This window comes from Euphorbia lathyris, chromosome 9 (assembly GCF_963576675.1).
Source record: "Euphorbia lathyris chromosome 9, ddEupLath1.1, whole genome shotgun sequence".
NCBI classification, from domain to species: Eukaryota; Viridiplantae; Streptophyta; class Magnoliopsida; order Malpighiales; family Euphorbiaceae; genus Euphorbia; species Euphorbia lathyris.
In genome coordinates this window covers 65,980,082-65,993,999 of record NC_088918.1, presented here as the reverse complement: position 1 = coordinate 65,993,999, position 13,918 = coordinate 65,980,082, and the positions used below count along the sequence as shown (strand labels likewise).

General features: G+C 31.8%; 1 protein-coding gene across 1 annotated transcript; it reads left to right on the top strand.

Annotated features, from left to right (window-relative positions):
- Positions 1–2,771: 2,771 nt before the first annotated feature.
- LOC136207028 (probable anion transporter 3, chloroplastic) lies at positions 2,772–12,873 on the top strand. Its single transcript, XM_065998273.1, has 8 exons — positions 2,772–3,404; positions 6,894–7,120; positions 9,313–9,661; positions 10,129–10,173; positions 10,610–10,756; positions 10,899–11,036; positions 12,251–12,284; positions 12,359–12,873. The coding sequence occupies exons 1-8, from the start codon at positions 2,997–2,999 to the stop codon at positions 12,526–12,528; spliced, it is 1,518 nt and encodes a 505-aa protein (XP_065854345.1). The 5' UTR covers positions 2,772–2,996; the 3' UTR covers positions 12,529–12,873.
- The last annotated feature ends 1,045 nt before the right edge of the window (positions 12,874–13,918 follow it).

The window sequence follows — 13,918 nt, the reverse complement described above, 5'->3', positions numbered from 1 at the left end:
TTGGTTTCGAATCCAAAGTGTGATAAAGTTGGAATAGAAAAGTCTCACTAACATGGTTCCGAATTGTAATTCCTATTCCCGGATGCATAAACCCGTCATCTGATGCTTCATCACCAGAAATTTTATCCCCTTGTCAGTTAGGATCGAACAACCAAACAAAACTCATTAAAGCTGCCTTCAGTTCCTCCTTGTTCAAGTGAGGGTGCATCATCTTCCTCCAAACCTAGAGCCAGTCTAGCAAAACCCTTTTCCATATCAAAAACAGAAACCAAAACCTTAGAATGCGGTAAAAGATGCCTTAAAAAACGTCTCACATCAACTCTCTCAACTCTTAGTGAGAACACATTTGCCTGATATTAATGGTTTGAGCCACTTTAAAGGTTTTAACTAGTCAAATCTCTAATAGTGGTATTGGATGAAAAGAGATTTGAAAGAGTTTATTGGGTCCAAAAAACTAATTTTGAAAAAAACTAGGTTTAAAAGTTTTTTCAATTAACTTATTACTTAAACTTTTTTTAATGACATTTTTACCCATAATTAATACCATTTAATCCCAAATAAATCAGCTAAGTTTTAGCAAATAACTTTACTAATCAACTAATGTAATCTAGTATGAGCTATTTGCTAAACAAGAACCATAATATTTACTTAACTTTTCCCTTTAATTTTTAAAAGAAAAAACATATATCTCCTCAAAATTGTTATGTTAATATCTAAGCATTAATTATAAAATTAATAAATTTTAAATAAAAATTAACTATTAACATATATTAAGCATGATAAATTAAAGAGTTTCAATTTGAGATCATTTAAATTATCTATATATATAAAAGTGAATCAAGTGAACAGTATCAATTTCATTATTTTTCCAATTTTTTCCAATTGTACCCTTAAATTTGGCTTCCTTTTCTATCCTTTCTATTCTAATTTATTTTCCAGATTGCCCCTATCAAGCTAGCAGCAAAACGTCGTCGTTTTAGGCTTCTTCTTTGATTGGTTTCCTGCTCTTTCCCCATTCCAAGCCTTTCTCCTCTCTTTTTCACTTGCTTTCCACATCCTTCTCATAAGCAAGATTGATGCTTTTTAAGGTGAGCTCCCTCTTTGGATGTGTTTTCTTTTCCTTTGATTAATTTAGGGGTTTGGGGAATTGGGTCGTTGAATTTTTGGGTTTTGTTTTGTGGGTTTGAAGTTGTTATGCGATTGAAGGAAGAGGCAATGCAGTGTAATAAGGAGTTAGAGGAGGAGATTGTATCGGAGAAGGAAAATTCCGGCGGAGATGGAGATGGAGACGGAAAAGTTGGAAATGGTATCAGTGATAAAAAGAACTGGATGAGCTCTGTTCAGCTTTGAAATACTAACAAAATCAACTCTAATTCCAACAGACAAGACTCAAAATCAGAGGCCAAACATGTATGCTAATTGAATTGAATCTTTTATTTGGTTAAAAACTACAATTTTATTTCTTTTTGAGATTTTTTTTATAAAGATGGAGTTTTTGTGTTCAGAGAAGTGAAGAATACCTGTGAGAGTCAAATTAAATTGGGCAATAATTACAGAAGCAAACGAGGAGCATTTGTGCCGTTTAATAAATCGATTTCAGGGTTTGAAGTGAGTGAAACGGGAGGAGGAAGAGATTGTGTCCCGAGTTAGGCCCTGTTCTTTATCACTTAATTTCAGTAACAATCAGTTCAGTTCAGTTCAGTTCAGCAGTCAGTTTCAGCATCCAGTTTCAGCATTCAGTTTCAGTATTCAGTAATTTATCATTATTTATTATATTATCATTATTTATATATAATTTATTATAATAATTATTATTATTTATCATTATTTATTATTATTATTATTTATAGTTTATCATTATCTATAAATTAGATAAAAGTCAAGAAATGATAGTTTATTAAAGTATATATGGTTTAATAAAAAAAATAAAACTAAAGTATGCATCCATATTTAAAAATTAGGAATTGCATCCATATTATGAATTATTTCTCAAATTTATCCAATTTATCAATGTTAGGGATAAAATTCCACCATTTTAGACGTTAGAGGTAAAATTACTTCTGACCCAAAACGTTATTTTTGCACTTTAACCCTTAATTAAAATAAAAAGTTAAGAGTTTGTATTCATATGAAGATTTGTATTTAATTTCATAGGCTTTAAATTATATATAAATTTGTGTTTGTATGTAATTTATATTTTTAATTTAAATTAGACTTATTTTTATTTAATTTCATAGGCTTTTATCGAGTCAAGATTTTATCATCCCGGGCTTTTATTTGATATTCAATTTAGTTTTATCTTTAATAATATATTTATTTATTATTGATATTATTAAATTTATTAGAACCATTATTATTATCATAAGTTCATTAATGTCCAATATTATCATGAAAATTATTTTAAAGTCTAATATCATCATTATTGTTAAGTTCGGTTAAATTCGGTAGCATTCAGTTAAATTCAGTAGCATTCAGTTAAGTTCAGTATTCAGTAGTATTCAGTTAAATTCAGTTCAGTATTCAGCAGTATTCAGTTCAGTTCAATTCAATTCAGTTTTTTTCAACGATAAAGAACAGAGCCTTAGTTTCACAACACCTCTTAATTTATTCTTTACCTTACTAAATAACTTAAATAATCCAAATTAAATTTCTATTTTTAATCTGATACCATTTAAATTAATTTCTCCACCAGCGAAGCAAGGGTTGTTTACTAGTTCATATATAAAAATAAAAGTAAACCAAATGTTTAGTGCATACTATTCTCACCAACCTCGCAAAATCAACAACAACTCTCTGTTTTCTCTCTTTAACAACAAACCCAACCCTCTTCTCCTAGATTCACCCTCCCTCCAAGTATCATCCAAAACCCTACAGCTATCCCCATCAACACTTTCAAAATCTTCTATATATATACACACACATTTATTAATCTCCCCTTCAAACACATACATACATTTACTCCATAATCAAATAAATTTCTCTCTGAAATTTCTCCCATGGCGGCTAAATCTCTGCTGAATAACAATCCATACTCGCCTAATTCCACTCGATTCTTCAACCACCGCCAATCAAATTCAATCACTCATAGAAATGCCCGATTTAGAATAGAACCGCCAGGAATCTCGAAATTAGAAGGCGTAATCAAAATTAGGGGAAATGGATTGGAAAAGCGGAGTAAATGTGTAATTAGGTGTAGCGCGGAAGGGATAGGAAGAGGAATGTTTATGGGTGGAAAAGGATCGGCCGGTGAAACGGCGGTGAGTATACCGGAGAGATATAAAGTGGTGGCGTTGACGGCTTGCGTGATGTGTCTCTGTAATGCTGATCGAGTTGTTATGTCTGTGGCTGTTGTTCCGCTTGCTGCTAAATATGGATGGTCCAGCTCTTTTCTCGGTATCGTTCAGGTAATATGCTTTTGCAGGTTTTGAATTAATGGAGTATTTTATTATTTTATTATTTATTTATTTTATTTGTTAGTATGTTTTTGTCGTGCACCCTTGAATCGGTTTTGTTTGCTTGGGGGCTGTTTTGTCATTTGTCATTAATGAACCTAAAACAGGGAGGGAGGGGTAAAGTGAATTTGAATTTTAGAGATTAATTTAGTTCTAAAAACAAAATTTGATAAATTAATTCTAAATGGATAGAGGTTCGATTTACATGTGAGACAATTGAAACGGTTCGCCGCCTCTTCCGCTTAGAGTGGTAAGCGGCAATCAATTTCTTTCTAAAATTGCAAATTGTATCTTTTCATGTCCACCGCTAAAGTCCAGTCCTTGAGCCAATTTCCTCTTATTTTATTCAACTAATTTCTTGCTTCTTTTTTTTTAATTTTAAAGCGAAAACTCAAATTGTCCCTAAATCAATTTTTTAGTGATACATTCTTAAGGTTTATTAGGAAAAGCAGGCCTAGTTTGTTTTATGGGAAAATATTCCGTAGTAAAATAGTTTTCTAATTTTTTATAAATAAGTCAATGTATAATCTTTTAGGTTAATAACAAAAGGTAAATATTTTTCTAACCATTTTAAAAAAGCTTACTTTATTTTTTATTGCTCTTAATGACAACAACATAATTTCTTTGTATTGACATAGCAGACAATATTTTATTTTCCAACAAACTCTTTTTATTCAATATTTTCTGCAAACTATTTTTTTTTTCTTTTTTTTCATATATAAAATAGAAAAATTTCACATTTGTCAAATTGTACAACTAAAATTTTAACTAACAAAACCTTTAATTATATCATTTGACAAATGTTGAAAATAAAAATTAATATTAAAATTCTTTCAAAAAAAAAATGAAATTGTAATTAAATTAGCTATCCCGATAAACTTGAGAATATTCTGTTACATTATCATATACTTTCGAAGTCAATTAAAGTTAATGTTTTAAAATCATCAATAGATCCTGCTAAAACTACCAATTAGATCCATTCTTTTATTAAAATAACTTTTAATTTCATTATTTATACTCGGGTTCATTCTTTTATCCAATGATGTTATAGAAATAATGTTAAAAAAGAAATATATTTTTTTAAACAAAAAAAATATATATTTATAGAAATAAGAAGGCTTAAAGAATTATTTGACCATTGATTTATCCAAAATTTTATTATTTAGCTTCTGACCTATTAGTTGGTCATATTTGGCCCATAACCTATCCCAATTGGTGAAATTTGATCCAATTTATATGAATATTTAACGGAATTGTTATCTCATTGACAAATAACGATATTTTGATACTTGAACTTGACACGTGATATTTCTTAAAGTTTTTTTTGCCACATTATACAGAAATAATTAATTAGATTAAAAAATAAAAATAAAAACAATTTTTAAACTAAAATCTATTAAGTTCAAGTGTCAAAATGTTATTACTTATCAATGAGATAACAATTCGGTTAAGTTTTAATATAAATTGAGTGAAATTTCACCAATTGGGATAGATTAGAGGCCAAATGTAACCAAATAATAGGTTAGGAGCCAAATAACAGGTTAGGAGCCAAATAACAAAATTTTGGATAAGTCAGAGGCCAAACAGTGTTTTAAGCCAAATAAGAAAGATAATATGAAAAGTTTCAAAGCTTCGAAACTCTGTCTGAAAGCTGTTGTTTTCTAAATTTAACCGCAATAAAGCGCTAAATGTGTTTATTGCGTTAAATGTTGTTCCGAAAAGCAGAAAAGAAAATGATATAATTTATATTAATTTTGATGTAGTTTAATCGATTTTTTATATTAAAATTGACCCAAATAGAAATTATAGAATAATCAAATTAAAATAAAATTTTAGTTAAGGGAGGTATTTAATTGATAGTTTTTTTTTTTTTTTTTTTTTGATGAACATTTAATTGATAGTTTCAATATGATACTTTGGGAAGGTAATTTACTTTTATGGTACTATAGATTAGGGGCGAATTTGAATTTCTTTTGTTCCAGATCTTGTGTAAGAGTCTGCCAAATAGTTTTGGGTTCTGTTGAATGACAATTTCATTATAATATTATTTTGAATAAAATTTAACATGAGCATAAAAGAAAGAGAAATAACGAGAGTTAATAAATGGATTTTTCAGAAAAAAAACTGCAGTTAATATCATCCTACAATTTAAAATTTTATTTTCTCTCTTGTTTCATATTAATTTTAGCGATGTTTATTAGAAAAAATGCAACTCTAAATGAAGTCATTATAATTTTATAAATCATTATTTTGTTGTTTAAAATTATATTTTTTTTATTGACAAAATAAAGATGTCAAAGGTGGCAAAAGCATCCCTTATAACACTATTCCAAACATTCATCCATCTCACACATTCATCATCAGAGCACTTCCATTAGGACCATTTAAAGTTTTAGGTCAGAGATAACAAATATAGACCTCAATTTATATCAAATTCCTGGATTAGGCCCACCCTTAATTGGGAAGGGAAAAGCGACGTCTTTTACTTTTATGAAAACCTATATCCATCGTTAATTGTTAATTTTGACTTGATAAGTCTCTATTCAAGTGTTTGTTAAAGCACATTTTGGCCCCTGATCTATCCAAAATTTATGCATTTGATCCCTGACCTATTATTTGGTTATATTTGGCCCCTAACCTATCGAATTAGATAAAATCCAACCCATATTGAATGAAAAATTAACTCTGTTGAAAAATTAACGGCAGTAACCAATACAAAAATGACACATGACACATAAATAAAATTAATTTCACTCTATCGGAACACTAGAAAAAGTTTTTAGGATTTTTTTACTATGTAAAATAGTTACTGTTGCCATCTCCAGTTGAAAATTAATTTTATTTATGTGTCATGTGTCGTTTTTGTATTGGTGACTGCTGTTAATTTTCCAACAAAGTTAATTTTCCATTCAATATGGGTTGAATTTTATCTAATTTGATAGGTCATGGGCCAAATATGACTAAATAATAGGTCAGGGGCCAAATGTACAAATTTTAGATAGGTCAGGGGCCAAAAATGCTTTAAGCCATTTTCTTTTTGAAAAGAATTCAAGTGTTTGTTAAGTAATGAATTTTTCCTTTGTTTTTTAATTGTGGTTGGGCAGCTGTCTGGGAGTTACAATTTGAATTTTGTGACCTATTTTTTTGTCAAATAATTCAATTTTAGACGTCACTAGTTTTTGAACTTGTTTGAAATTACATAATTAATTTTGTAAGTCCTACTGGTAAAATAGTGGTCCGAAAATATAAATGCGTGTATCACTCTAACCAATTCTAAAAAATTAATAGATAATTTTAAACAAATTCAATAAGTTAGTTTAAACAAATTTAGGAGAATAATAAGCTCACTTTAAATAAATTTAAGAAGTTCGGAGATAACTTTAAATTAAATTATAAATTAGAAGAGTAATTAATGTTTGGTTATAATTGATGTATATGCAGTCATCGTTTCTATGGGGATACATATTTTCGTCGGTAATCGGAGGAGCATTGGTAGATAAATATGGAGGAAAAAGAGTGATGGCATGGGGAGTGGGGCTATGGTCATTTGCTACTCTTCTCACTCCATGGGCTGCTAACCACTCCACAGCCTGCTTATTGGCCGTTCGAGCCTTCTTTGGTCTTGCTGAAGGCGTTGCTTTACCTGCTATGACCACTCTCTTATCCCGGTATTTATATCCCCTACACCAAACTATAGGTGAATTAAAGAAAGTACATGTTTGATTTAGTTGTTATTGTTTACCGTTGCTGGCGGTAACTGATGGATATTAGCTGGTTTTCTTTCCAAAATAGCTATCTCTTTTTCAATTATAACTAAACACTTTAGTATATATAGTGTTTGGAGTAAAACAACAAGAATGAACTATAAAAAAAGGAGAACCAAACTGATATTATGTTTTGTAACGATGAAAAGTTAAAAGTGTTAGAGCATAAGTCAATGTAATAAATGTAAGCATGGCTAAGTCAACCAAAGCATGCCTAAGTCAACTAAAGCATTGTTAGAGGCTGCTGTGGGCTTACTATGTCACCTTGATTGAAGGAGAACCTTGTATATATATGTGTATTGTTCTTAAGTAAAATATATTCATGTAGGCTCTTAATCTACATGGTATCACATGTATTCTAGTGTATTACATGGTCTGTTACATGGTATCAAAGCCTAAGGTCTAAGGTTTCTGAATTCTTTTTTCTGGATAGTATTTCCAGAGTTGTGAAGTATTTCCAGAGTTGTGTTTCTGCGAGGGTTCAATATTTTCTGGGTAGTATTTCCCAGGGTTCTATTTCTGTCAAGAGCTTGGGTCTCTTGAATACTCACTCTTGGGACGTCATTTTATCTCACCACCCTTTTGGTTCATCCTCTCCGCCTCCGATCGGCGTTTCCTCTCATTCCAGCCACCCTGTGTCGTCGTCGCTGTAAGAAAATTCCTCCTTACATGGGATCAGAACCTTGTTTTGGCTTCTGTCTTGGGTTTCTGGACTGAGATTCCAGAATTTGTTTTCTGCCTTGTGAGCAGAATTTCTAGGTTTGTATTTTTGGGCTGTTTCTTTCAGCATTCTGTCTGTCTTGTGAGCAGAGTCTGATTTCACCTCAACGGATTGTCGCTGTTCCCCTTCCGCCGACATCGCCTCTGTCTGTCCGGTTAGTTTGCCAGTGAATCTCCTTTTGTGCAATTACGTTGCTGGCAGCCTCTTGCGTGTTGCTTCGACTGAGTTTTTCTTGTCCGTTTCTGATGAAGCTTGATGTTCCTTGGTTGTCTCTCCTGTCCGATTTGTTCTTCTAGTTGCATCTCGGGATTAGATTTTATATTCCAAAGTATCTTGAGTTTCTTGTTTTGAGTTGCATTGTTTTGAGTTGTATTGTTTTGTCTTTTAAGACTATATTATAAGTATCTCTAGCAAGCTGAGCATGATTAAAATCCATGCTTCAGCTTGAGGGGGAGTGTTAGAGCATAAGTCAATGTAATAAATGTAAGCATGGCTAAGTCAACCAAAGCATGCCTAAGTCAACTAAAGCATTGTTAGAGGCTGCTGTGGGCTTACTATGTCACCTTGATTGAAGGAGAACCTTGTATATATATGTGTATTGTTCTTAAGTAAAATATATTTATGTAGGCTCTTAATCTACATGGTATCCCATGTATTCTAGTGTATTACATGGTCTGTTACAAAAAGTATAAGGGTGAATTATATAAAAGTGAAGTAAAAGAGTGGAAATGATTAAGGGTCAAAAGTACTCTTAACGTATTTACGGACTCAATTATACCTTAAACATTTTCTACAGTGCAATTTCACCCTTATTGTTTTGACTTAGCTCAGGTTTTTCATTTTTCAAGTGAATACTGACGAAATTTACAAACAAATTTCAATTCAACCAGTAATTTCCGATGAATTTACTGACGAAATTTCTTGAAAATTGACAATAATGAGTAAGAGCAAACGATGAAGGTGGTTGCTCTCTAAAACAATATCTTTAGCCCTTAGGCAGAGCCAAAACTACAATAACTGAAAGTAAGAAAAATTATGTCAACTGCAGTGGCCAAATCTTGTATTAAGTTTGGGATTTTTTCCGAGTAAATTGCACAGATTGTCACCTGAAGGTTAAGGTCTATTTCAAAGTCATTGAATTTCATTTTCTTTCAACAAAATCAATGAACTTCATATTTAATATCAATAAAATTATTTCTGCTACATTGCGTATAAAACACACGGAAATGTTAAGGTTAGAAGAAAGTTGATAGCTGGCTAATCCAAGAATGATTTTGTTTTTTCCTCTATTGATTTGAAATTAGCTACTTTTAAACATCTCATCTAAGTCAACTTTAGCTGAAGATTTGTTTTGCTTATATGAATGCTTGTTTAGGTGGTTTCCAACCCAAGAAAGAGCAAGTGCAGTTGGGGTATCCATGGCAGGATTTCATCTCGGAAACGTAGCAGGTTTGCTGTTAACTCCAATGATGCTATCAACGGTTGGAATTTCAGGTCCCTTTATTCTGTTCTCAGCCCTTGGAATGTTATGGCTATCAACATGGGCAAATGGTGTCACTAATGATCCACGAGACAGCTCTTTTATCACCAAATCAGAGCTACGACTTATTCAAGCCGGTAAAACTGATTCTCCTGCAAACAAAGGCGACCTTCCGCCTCTACGCCTTCTCTTCTCTAAACTACCGACTTGGGCAATTATTGTCGCTAATATAACTAACAATTGGGTGAGTTATGCTCGAGTTTAGAATCTGTTTCACAAAAAAGTTACTCAACTTCATTTTCTTCCAATAAAATCACTGAAATTCGCATTTGATTTCAAAATCAGCTGACTACATGCCATATGTCGGACAGTGGTGTAATTTTTAAAACATTGTTTTTGTGTTTTAGGATGTGTCACATCAACAGTAAATGTTAGACATGTCTGACATAGCACTTAGTTGACATATAGTCAACTTTCTTAGTGTGGCACGCAAATATTCGAGGGAGTTTTTGTATCCAAATTAGTTGGAATGACTTTATTGAAATCAAAGGTGAAATTCATTGATTTTATTGAATGAAAATAAAGATCCATGACTTTTGTGAAACAAACTTCAAACTTCAATGAATATCGATACATTTTACCGGCTTATGCTAAGTCATTTCTTTGCTTTGATGCATCTATTTCTGATGATAAACTTGTTCTAAATTGCAGGGTTACTTTGTTCTTCTCTCATGGATGCCTGTCTATTTCAAGACTGTAAGTCCATATTTCCTCAACATGTATTTTTCTCATGTCACTAAGTATTTGTTCAAACCAGTCTAGTGACTCCTAAATCACTATAGGATTAGTTTCTCTTGTAATTTAATCCGATTAATCAGTTTTAGGTTGATCATGCACCTTAAAGGTGTCTCTCGTGCAGCGAGTAATTAGCATCAAAGAATTAACAAGAAAAAGTAACAATTGATCCGTAAAAGCAAACAAGGTTCGAGCTGAAAAGGAGTTGGAATATATTTTAATGATAAAAGGTCGGATCAAAAGAAGTCGAACAGGTCCAAATGGCATTTGCGTGTTGGAGATAATGTGAAAAGCTATTTTTGAGCGTTAAACTTAAATTTTTGAGTTAAATGACACGTTTCTACTCCAGTTTGGTTAATAATTAGTGAAGAATATAAGTTTTGGTGGATACATACAGGTATTTAATGTGAACTTGAAGCAAGCAGCTTGGTTTTGCGCAGTTCCATGGGGAACAATGGCAGCATCAGGTTATGTTGCAGGAGCTGCTTCGGATTCCCTAATTAAAGCAGGCTACTCTATTACATTAGTCCGAAAAATCATGCAGGTAATTCCTCAATTTACTGAGAGTTTCTATCTTAGAAACATGAAACGCTTTAAAATTAAAGTTTTCGTGCATATTAGATTTAGATTGCATAATTTGTCATATTATCATTACCTAACTTAACCTGTAACTATGAAAATTGCAGTCTATTGGTTTCATAGGACCAGGGGTGTCATTGCTATGTTTAAATTACGCACAGACGCCTGTAGTTGCAGCTATAGTCATCACAGCAGCCCTGAGTACGAGTTCTTTCAGCCAAGCAGGCTTTCTTCTTAATATGCAAGTAAGTTCCAAATTTGCATCCAACTTTTTTTAGAAATGCATATATACCGCTAATGTAAAAAATGGTAAAATTTTGCTCTTAACATTTCCAACTCGGAGCAATTTCGAGTCCAAGTAATAAATGTTTATGGGTTCCATTACCTGAGCCTAACATTGTTCCTGGTTCGAAAACGTTAAGTCCAAAATATACAAGGCTTAAAGCAACTGTTTAACCCCCAACCTATAAAAAATGTTTGTGTTTGCTCCCTGGCCTATTATTTTGTAATGTTGACTCTCTTACCTATCAAAAGTGTTTGTGTTTGCCCGTAACCTATTTTTTTTTAGGCAAATGATATATACAACCCTTAGGGTTGTATATAAGCATTAATTATTCACGTATAACAATAAAAAAGAGAATTTTAATTCTAAAACAAGTATTTATTTGTATTGAAAATATAACAATCTATTATGAATATATGCATTTAAATATTTAAGCATTTAAGTATCAATAAATTTTATGTATTGAAAAACTAAATGAACACTAATAATAGGAATTTTTCGATTTTATTTACAGCCCTAAGGGCTGTAAATATCGGAACCCTTTTTTTTATGACATTCCCCCCTAACTTATAGCAGCCAATCATATCTGGTCAAATGTAGACGAAAATTAACGCGTATACAAAAAGACCTGTTAAATGTTTTGCTTTGATGATTGCTAATCGTAACACATCTGTTGTAATATTTAGCCAACATGCTTAGTTGTCTAATTTTTCATATTATATTTAACACCTGAAAAACACTTGTTTCTCGGCTTCTACAACCTTAGAGAACATCAGTCCTTTTCCCCCTGTTTAGCAATCATCTCAAGTGCAACAGTTCTCCTTACATACGCCCTAATTTCCATCTAAATTGGACTAAATGTAATTAATTGCTACAGCTCAGTGATAAAATATGATCAATTCTTATACGTTAGGAGTCAATATCACAAAATAATACACCAGAGGACAAACACAATTTTTTTTTTATGAATCTAGGGCCAAATAATAGTTTAAGCCTAAAATTTTGTACTTGACGTTTCCAGGCTTGAAGCAACTTTGAACATGGTTAATGGTCCCTTTTATGGGTTTTGTTATCCATGCTGCTCTGCTCTTGGTTCGAAACGTTGAGTACAAAATATACAAGTAACTGCATCTATTATTTAGCTGAATTGATTGATCTCTTCATGGATTTTATCAGGATATAGCACCTCAATATGCTGGATTACTTCATGGTAAGTTGTTGATTTTTCACAATTTATAACTCATTTTGTCACAGTTGATAAATTGCTGAAAATGTATGAAACAGGAATTGCAAATTCAGCAGGGACATTAGCAGCAATAATAAGTACAATTGGAACGGGTTATTTCGTTGAACGTCTGGGTTCTTTTCAGGCATTCCTTACACTGACAGCAGGCCTATACTTCCTTTCAGCCATTTTTTGGAATCTGTTTGCAACAGGAGAACGAGTTTTCTAAACTTCGGGATTGAAATTTTTTTTGATTCTTTTCAACACTTCCATTCTTTGAGGTAGCTTTTGCGGTGAAGAGGCCCAATAGCATTTGATACTAGTATCAGAGCTTATGGTTACAATGTCCCCGGCTCATCTTTTTGCATTAGATTTTGGAGTGAGAAGATCCGATAGTACCCGATACAACATTTCAAGTAATAGGAAATGAAATTGTAATCATGTAATGTTAACATTATGTTGTGTTATATTTCATTATTTTTTCAGCGAATTCTTAACTGAAGCTAACATGTATTATATAGATATGTTACTATGGACATTTTGTTTTCTAGGAATAAATGTTGAAACCCTCATTTTAACATCAAAACTTATATATATATATATATATATATATATATATATATATATAAATTTCTGTCCTTAAATTGGCACTAGAGACTAACAAGAAACGAAACTTGCGGAAAAGAGGACCAAGTAACATGGATATTATCAAGACTTATCAAATTATTTTCTGTCCTTTATTCAGATTTATTTATTTTTAATTTGATTTCAATGAAAAATAGAAAAATTATTAATTTGGCCTACATTTCTACCTACCTTGTATTTGAGCTAGAAAAATTAATTGTCTCATTGTACTTTAAAAACGTATTATTTATTCTCTTAATTGCTGTAAGTGATTTATTGATCCATTTAAAGTCTATGTGTGCTAGAGTAAGAGAAGATTATTGTAAGCAAGTTTACGGTCATTTATAAAAGTTGAGAGATTTAACAGGTCAATTTAACTTTAGGAGGTAAATAAGACATTTTCAAAATATAAGGATAGTTGACTTTTGAAAAATAGTTCAAAATGTGACAAAATGGATCTAATAGACTTGGAATTAAAGGTGGTAAAAGTATATATGATCCGATTATACGAATATTGGAGCCTGTCACCTTCAGTTTGGCACTCCATCAAGAGAACTTACGTTGTTGTTCAGGAAAATTCACTCTAGTTGATTGGTGCGGATTCAAAACTGTTATTTTGGACTGATAAACGGATTTCCCCATCGCTTGAATCAGAGGAACAACCGGATATCTTGCACCCAAATGATACAATAACACGAAGGTAGATATGTACAACTTTTAAATAATGTTACTAAAATTAGTCTTCTTAATCTGAAATCCCGACTCCATTACCGCTCTTAATCTAAAATCCTGACTCTGTCACCGCGTTTTAAGGCGAGAAATTGGAGAAAATGGATTTTGTAATTGCATAATGTCATTAGAATTGGAATGTACAATATTATTATCCTAATTGAGATAAATAAAAAAATAAAAATAAAATAGAGATGTGGTGTTTGTGTGTTCCATGGATAACAACGCTCCAACCTATCACCTTGTTACAACCAATAAATTTAAAC